Genomic DNA, 8,850 nt, shown 5'->3' with positions numbered 1-8,850 from the left:
TGTGGGGGGCTGTGACTGGGGTGGGGTATATTGGGGGCTCTCGCGTGGGGGGCTCTGTGCTGTGGGACCGGGGGGGTCTGGGCTCGCTAGGTGTGTGCCCTCACTTGCATGGGGCGCTCTCGCTGTGGGTGTTGTTATGGGTGGACTGGTCTTTTGCTTTTTTGGGGTGGGGGGAGGGCGCTCTTCGTCGCTGTGGTGCTCTATCTCTGACTGTTTGGGCACTCCTGGCTGATTGTCCCGGTTGGGGTTTGGTGGCCTCTCTGGTTGGGGGGCTGGGTGTTGGGCTGGGAATAGGGTTGGGGCGTCTGGACGGTTTCGGGATGAGTCTGGGTTGCTGGCCCTGGTTCTGGTTGGTCCTCGGGGGCTATGTGCCGGTCCGTGGCCTTGATCCCTGGTGGTGCGGCTGCCACCTCCTCCTAGGTATCTCTGTTATAGCCTCTCTCCCCTGGTGGATCTCGTGGAGTGGGGGTGCCTATTGGGGTCAGTGGGGGAGCTGGTCCCCTGGGGGGGCATTGCCACCTCAGTTCACCTCCCCATCCCGACGTCCTCCTCTGCCCACTCCACCACACCACCACTCAAACAGGGTTTTGGGGTTCAGGTGCACTACTGAGCTACGGGGAGAATCATCCATCTCCGTGGCTGGTGGGGTCCTGGGCCCTAATTTTAATATACAACCAAGACACTCACTTATCTGGAGTGGGCACATGGTCGCACTTAGGTGGTGGGATGTACAATCATTTCCACCTCCCGGACCTGTGCCCACTCTCATATGTAGCATGTAGACATTTAGGGTTCTGGGCGGAGATGAGGGGTGAATGGGCGCCGCCTGCTCTCTGGGCAAGAGGTGGGTCTGTGCCGGTCTCCACCTCATCCCCCCATTTTAAACGCACTGTATAACAACATGCATCAACACCATATTCGAGTGGGAGGAGGAGGAAGTGGGTCTGTTCATAATTTATTTATGCATATATAGATTTTTTCTCTCACAAACACCTCCTTTCTCCATTTGACACTAGGGGTCGGGGATGGGGGGAGGGGCATTGTTGGGGTCTGGGCTGTGGGTGGACATTGGGCCTTGGGGGCGGTTGGTGATGGGGCCAGTACTTCGGTTCCCCCTGGGCTGTTCCGATTCTTTTAATCTAGGTTCCTGGTTGCGATGGCCGGCACTTTGACCAGGGTGGCTGCCGGCTTTCGGCGGGGGGTCGGCTATGGTAGGGTACGTGTGGTCATTGGTGGTGTAGGGCGGCGGTTGGGGGTGTGGCTTCGCCTCATCGGGGCACTGGCTGGTCTTCCTGTGTGGCATTTGCGGTGGGGGTGCTGTGTGTGTGTGTGTGGGGGGGGGGGGGTGCGTAGGTGGCGTGCTGGGGCGTCTCCGGGCCTCTGGTGCGGAGCTCTTGATGTGAAAGCCGGCCCTCCTCGGCTGCAGCTCCCTGCTGCTCTGCCCCTTGGGCTGGGGCTGGCCTGTGGTCGCTGTCAGGTAGATGGTGCATGCGGTCGGCCCGACAGAGATTCTGTCGGGCTATCTGTGTGTGCCTGTTTGTTGCTCAGGTTGGGTTTTTGGTGGTCCCCCCTCTCTTGGATCAATTTGGGCCCCACGTTTGGTGTGGGGCCCACTCCCCCCAGTCGTGCCCCCCTTTGGCAGGGGGCCTCCTTTCCGCCGGTGCATTGGTGGCTCTCGGGTGGTGGGGTGTACGTCGGTCCGCCCTGGTTGCTGCCTGGTGGGGCCTGGGTGCCCTGGCTCTGTCGGGGCTTTGCTGGGGGGTGGTATGGCCTCGAGGCTTGGGGCTCGGTGTCCATGGCCGGATCTACTTGGGGGGGGGGGGGGGCATGGGTTGCCGGCCGGACCTGTGGGCTCGTCGCTGCAGCTTCCTGGAGGCTCTGCATTGTGGTTGCTGGGGTCACCCGGTTCTTTCCTCTGCTCCTGTCTGGGGGTGTGCGGTTCTCCCTGTTGGGAGACTCCTGGGGCTCCGGGCCTGGGGGCCGCTGTGTGTCTGTGGCTCCGGTCCTCCCTGTGTTGCCATTGTGTCCTGAGGGGCGGGTCTGTGGGCCCCCGCATCCACTATTGGGCATTCTTTTGGAGAAATCTGGTGGTGGAGGGCATGCTTGCGCGGGTGTTTGGATTCAGGTGCTTTGACAGATGCACACAAGGTTGGGTAGTGGTGGAAGCTAGATGATTCCTTGTGCCATGTCCAATGTTTCATGGTGATATTGTGGGTGGCATTGTGCTGTGCATGTTGTTTTGTCGTGGTGGTGTCTCGTTTTATCTATTTCTCTTTTATTTATTTATTTATTTTTTTTTTCTTCTTTCTTCTCTTTTTAAAAAAAAAAAAAATTGAGCGATGATAAGTTCATTGAAACACTTCACAATGTTTCTACACTTAAACTGAGCTCAAAAAAAAAAAGAAAAAAAAAGATGAGTAGTGTTGAACACAAGTAAAAAAAATCTAGTGGTGATGTTTTTTATTTCTCTATAAACACAAATGGTGCCGACCTGATGCTGTGTGTTTAAAGTGTATTAAAGTTAAAATGTCTTTAAAACCCACAGCTGAATTTAGACAAACTTGGTGAGAAACATGCTTTAAATGGAATTAAAGTAAGGAAATCTAGATGAAATGTTACTTTTTTTGTACACTGGCGTGCGTGCACACGCATGCGCACACACACACACACACACAATAGTATCACCCCCACTTTACAGATGCTTCTGACGCCCATGAGGCTACTCATCATTATTAATATAGTAAGTTCTACCCGTGAGCAAGTTAGGTGTCAGACGAGCTCAATACACACATATTTTCTGATGGCCCCCAGAATAAACACCAGTCCTACACCTCTAGTTAAAGACTAGTGAAGACTACCACCAAGCAAGGAACATCATGAAGACTGAACACGAGCTTCAAGTATCTTGGTAAGATAGAAAGGTGCTATAGAAGTACAGTCCATTTACCATTAATAACCCAACTCTAACTGGGCTTGTCCAGACTTCAGTCCAATTGAGAAACTCTGGTTTGATTAATGGACACAAGCAGCACCTTAAGGGGCTTAAGGAGCTCATCTAAAGAAGCCAGAGCAGCTTGATCCTGAATAATGGACAAAACGTCCAGGTTAGACGATCCAAGATTATTGAGACACACCTGAAGAGACTTGATGTAGAAGGTGGGGAGGCAAAGGATTAAGTTTTGTTGGTTGAATACATGTGCATGCACCACTTTTAGTTGGAACCTATTTATAGTTGTTTAACACGTGCATTTTCCTGTTTAATTTCATTCATTCATCTGAAGTTGAATGTTTGCTTTTATTCAAATTAAAAATCCCAATGAAATTCCTTGTTGTAAGGGAACAAAACAGAAAGAATCCCAAGAGGAACAAATATTCTTGCAAGGCACTGTAAAATTACATGAATCAGACACTTTCCCAGTATTTGTGGGAAGTAAATTCACTTGTACTGTCCCCTCCAGGTAGGAGCCACTTCGTTTGTGCTTTTCTATTAGTAGAAGTATTTGCCCGACTGGAGACAAACCCTGAGCAGGTAATTGTTTCACAGAGCTGAAAAGGAGACACCATCTTTAAAAACTACTTTTATTTCTTCCATTGCAATTTTCTTTACCCTTTTTAAATTTAGTCTTTCTCACATTTTCTAAACTCTGAGTGAGAAACGACATACCCAGCTTGAGCGTCTTTGAGCCTCACCGTGTTGTAGAGCTCCTCCAAGCGTGGGATGGTGAGGAAGTGGTGAATGTTGACCCCGTTCTCAATCAGCAGCTTCACAAAGTCCACCCTGTCCAACACCAGAGCGTCCATCATAGCCTGCTCCAGGGAGTTCACCTGTCAGACACCAACACTGCCATCATCCTTTTTTCCTCATTATCCTTATCATCACCACAGTCTCAGTAAAGATTATAATCCAGTCTAGCCCCACCAACACTACTCTGTTTAGCCTTTCTCCCATAGTCCTAATCTGTGAAGGAAATAGATCTTATGGTAGTCAGTCACCAAGTTATCTTTTAAAGACCTTTTCAATGTGTTTTTGCTGGTTGGTAACAGTTTCTCACCCAGTTGAGGAGCTCCAGTTTGCGAGGATCAGTCTCCTCAGGAGGCTCCGGCTTGGGTTTGCCTCCTTTTCCCTTCTTTGCTCGGGCTTTCCCTTTACCTCCTGCTGCTGCATGTCGCTGAGATGATGGGCTTTTTGGCCGGTCAACAGCTAATGCACTCGCAGGCTGAACAACAAAACCACTGAGATCAGTTTATCAAGCTGAAAAGGAAACTGACAAAAATGTCTGACAGATCTGAGAACTCACAGGCCAGTGGAGGCCGTACACAAAGATCTGACTACGAGCGATGTCCACTCTGTTCCAGGCCAGGGCCAAACTCAGCTGATCAGATGCTGATGCATTGGTACCTGAAATCATGACAACAAAACGCCACAGCATCAACATTAACTGGGAATGCCACATAAAGGGTCTTGCTCTTCTATCAAGTTTAATGCAGCCCGAACCACAACGTGTCCCCTCACAAATGTTTATCAAAATGATCGGCTCAGCACCGTGATGTGGCTGCCACAGCTGCCTCATAAAACTTAAAATAGACTATAACTCAGTCATTCTTTGAGATATTGAGCTGCAATTTGGAGTGACAGTAGCTGGGAGCAAACCCCAAAACAGAGTACTGTCAAATCAAAATTTTAAAATGCCATGTGGCAGTCCTCGTCAAAGTTTCTCCCAGAACTTTAGTTGTTGTTGTTGTGTTCCTACCTTTCAGCAGAGCTGTGAGGATGGACATCTCAATGTCTTGCTGCCCCTCTGAGCCCATCCTAAACACTGTGATCTAAACAAAAAAACAATCAATAAAAACAAAAAAACTTTTACAGTAAAAAAAAAAGACGGTGACGAATCTGCTGGTTTAAATCAGATTCAACTTGTCTGCTGCTTCCTTAGATAGAGAACTTTACTAATTGGCTTTTATGTATGTGACTGTTCCTGTAAAGTGCCCTGATAATACTTTGTTGTGATTTGGTGCTATATAAATAAACTGAATTTAATTTAAATCTAAACTTTTACTTTACTGCACTATTACCTGCCTGACTCGTCTCCATGGTAACAGAGAGTATAAATTCACCCATTTCTGAAAGACACCATGAACATGCTTGTCTCTTTCTCCATAATAAATGATGGAATCCCACCTGTCTCTGTCTCCGTGGCAACAACAGTCTCCATTTTCATGGTAGTTTTTTTCAACCTAAACATCTTGTTAGTTCTGTATAACTCTATTGTGAAATTGTTTCCATTTATTATTATTATTATTATTATTATTATTATTATTGTGTGTGTGTGTGTGTGTGTGTGTGTGTGTGTATCAAGCTCCAGCAATCTTAGAAGACAGACTTGATTTTAAAACTTTATTTGACCAACCTTCTCTAAAAACAAATGTGTGTTCTATTTCATATAGGCTTCGCCCTTTAAGGCTGTCGCTCATGGGTTTTATCCCGTTATGCGAAGCATTACACTGAAACGTTTAGTCCACGCCCACCTGCTGTGTGGGCCCCACCCGGTCCGTATAAGTTACGTTAAGAGCGGGTAATCGACTCCCAATTTTCTTAAGCAAGATAATAGCACTGACCTTCTACAAGACGTCCAGCTGCAACACCATCCGCTTGTGTCCGTCCTGCAAGACCAGTTACTTGCTCAGCTTTGACCGGCACGATACCTGCGAAGGATGCCTGGGTCCCCGCCACGTCGCCCGCACTTCCTCCTGCCGCCTCTGTGACGACCTTCCTCCGGAGGAAAGGCAGAGGAGAGCAGCCTTGTTTAAGGCTAACGTCGAGGACTGCTGTCCGTGGCGGGAGACTGTTCGCTGGACGATGCGATCGACTTTTTCGACGCCAGCTCTCGGAGCAAATCAGATGGTTCCACTGGGACAGGCGACGTCAGCAGCAGCCCCAATGCTCGCTCCCTCCCAGAGAGCGTAGTGTTGGAACGAGGGGGGACGAGCGGATGCTCGTCCCCTCCGGGCTTTCCCGCCTCAACAGCCACATCGCTCCCTGCCTTCGGCGCCCTCCTCTCAGAGTTGCCCAACATTATCCGGGAAGCTGCTGACATGAAGGGACTTTCCGTTCCCTCCCTCCCCCCGCCCAGATCGGATGATCTAGCGGAAAGGTTTGGCTCCACTCCGGCTTGCCGTCATGATCCCATCTGGCCTCGGTTTCCAGCGGTGACGTCTTATTGGAATGAGGCCGCGGCTTGTCCTGGTAAACTGAGAGCGCCCGTCTCCACTTTCTCTCCCATCACCAGAGTGGAGGGGTTCACCGAGCGGAACTTCCCCTTGGTACCCCCCCTTGAGCCAAGGCCTCGTGGAAACCTTCGGAGCGAAGCTGTCCAGGTTGGAGCAGCGTCCCCTCCCTCCTGGGAAACACGACCAGACGGTGACCACGCTCTCCATTCGAGCTCACCAGTGTGCGTTTCAGTTAGCCACAGCTAACAACAGTGTGGCGTTGTTAGCGTACAGCATGTCCAAGAGGCTGGAGACTGCAGATCTGCCTGAGGAGACCAGGAGCTCCCTCTGCAAGGCATCTGACGCCATTCTCAACATGTGTGTTTCTTCTGCGGTTTGCCTATCCAGAATTGCAGTATGGATGACAATGATTCAGCGGTCCACCTGGCTCCATCATTCTCCCTCTCTGCCGGAAAAACTACACAGAGACCTGATGGAGGGCCCAATCACGGTGGATGCGCTGTTCGGGAACAGTTTCAATGCCATGTTGGAGAACTCCAAAAAGTCGGAGGAGGTGTCGGAGATCGTGCGCCACCTCATCAAGCTGCGCGGCTCATCCTGCCACCACCAGCCCCGCCCGTCAGAGACCAGCCCTCTTCATCCCGGCAACCAGCAGTTCAGCGTTTTCCCAGAGATCGCCAGCAGGCGGCGCCCTGGGCCAACAATTCGCAGAGCTCATATATGAAATGACGGTCTGCGGAGGGTGCGTGTAAAAATGACACAAGTGTTGAAATAAAACATCATTCAATGATTAAAGTGTCTGTTTTTAGCCACTCTGTAAGTTCGTTTGAACTCACATTGGCTGCGCACACATCCTCCACACAAAACGAAACGGTGTCCTTAAAAAAGGTTTTTCAAATTCACCGTTGCTCCAAAACGAGACGAGACGCTCACATGACAACAGTGGTAAGTGAAATAACTCGTTTTCAGCCCAGCCTGCACAATCCTCACCCAAGCGGTGTCAAACGCGCACTCGCGCGACGCGAACAGCTTTCACCCAAACGGTGTTGCATTGATGATGGTGCACACACAGCTCCCTGGAGTTCACCGGCTCACATCGGCATAAATGTAAGACTGCATGACGGGTCCGGTGAAGGACCTTGCTCTCAGCGAGAGCGACACGTGCTGCACCGAAGCAAACGCGTGCTTTCGCGGCGCGGGCAGCCTTCACTCACCATTCCTCAGCGATCGGCCGCTCACGTCAACATAAGCGTGAGACAGCTGAGTGAACCCAGTGATGAATCTCGCCCCCAGTGAGAGCAGCGCGCTCCACCAAAGAAAACACGTACTCCTGCGGGGCTCGCAGCCTTCACCCAAACGGCACGGCGTAGATGAAGTCGCGCTCACCGCTCCTCAGCGTTCGTCCGTTCATGTCAGCATAGATGCGAGATCGCAAAGCGAGCCCAGCGCAGGACCCCACGCACAGCAGGAGCGACACGCGCTTCACCGCAGTGGCGTTAAACGGCGGTCGAGGCGGTGGACTGGATGACATCTGTACAAAACATGATGCATCACTTAAACGCGCGTCCACTCCACGAACGTTACGCGGAGTGGCTAAAAACATGCTCGCCAGATAGATGGATGACCAGGTTGTTAAGCAGGGGCTACACGTTGCAATTTGCAACCCGACCCCCTCAGTTCGGAGGAATTTTAGAAACGGTCCTGTCATCACCAGACCAAATCTCATTCCTAAATGCAGAAGTCCAAGAACTTCTGGTAAAAGAGGTGATCTCCTGGGTTCCCAATGGAGAGGAAAACACAGGGTTTTACTCACGTTACTTTCTGGTTCCCAAACGGACCAGAGAAACGAGACCCATTTTGGATCTGTCAGTTTTCAACAAGGTGATCATGGACAGACCATTTCACATGTTGACAACCAGACAGCTGTTGGACAACATCTAGAGAAATGAATGGTTTGTTTCTATCGACCTGAAAGACGCCTATTTTCACATACTGATCATCCCAAATTACAGAAAATTTCTGTGCTTCTCCTTTCAAGGGATGAAGTATCAGTACAACAGACTGCCATTAGGGTATTCCCTCGTGCCTCGTACGTTCTCAAAGTGTGTGGAGACTGCCCTGCAACCATTACACAGAGCAGGGATGAGAGTTTTGTTTTACCTAGACAACCTGCTGCTGCTGTCACACTCCAGACAGGAAGCAGTGATGCAGGCTCAGGTGTTGACATCACACCTGTTAAATCTGGGCTTCGCCATAAATTGGAAGAAAAGCTCGATTCTCCCGGCCCAGACGATTGTTTATCGGAAGTGGAGCTAAACTCGACCACCATGCAGGCTCGTTTATCACAAACGAGAATCGACACTCTAAGAGACCAGCTTTTTAAGACCTGGCAGAGTGGCAAAAGCTGTTTCCGTCATGAAGCTGTTAGGAACGATGTCATCAGCTCACACAGTGGTCCCGCTGGGTTTATTACACATGAGACGCCTCCAGAGGTGGTTTGCGCGTCTGTGTGGATCCAGTAAAACAAAAGAGATGGATGATCACTGTTCCTCCCTCCGTGAGAGTAGACCTCCAACAATGGGGAAACACCCTGGCTCTGTCGGAGGGAGTCCCCGTCAGCAG

At 50.4% G+C, this 8,850-nt stretch overlaps 1 protein-coding gene across 1 annotated transcript in view; it reads right to left on the bottom strand.

The window, feature by feature from the left end:
- The window catches only part of LOC119427325 (transient receptor potential cation channel subfamily M member 1), a gene marked incomplete in the record, with an annotated part of 37,646 nt that extends 32,837 nt beyond the window's left edge, over positions 1-4,809 (bottom strand). The window contains 4 exon segments of the mRNA XM_037694917.1: positions 3,691-3,825; positions 4,053-4,217; positions 4,299-4,399; positions 4,752-4,809. Coding sequence (XP_037550845.1) covers positions 3,691-3,825; positions 4,053-4,217; positions 4,299-4,399; positions 4,752-4,809 — 459 coding nt within the window.
- Positions 4,810-8,850: the final 4,041 nt, after the last annotated feature.

This window comes from Nematolebias whitei, chromosome 2, assembly GCF_014905685.2.
Source record: "Nematolebias whitei isolate Nwh7 chromosome 2, NemWhi1, whole genome shotgun sequence".
NCBI classification, from domain to species: Eukaryota; Metazoa; Chordata; class Actinopteri; order Cyprinodontiformes; family Rivulidae; genus Nematolebias; species Nematolebias whitei.
The sequence above is the reverse complement of the archived record's forward strand: the minus strand, read 5'-3'. Positions and strand labels throughout refer to the sequence as shown.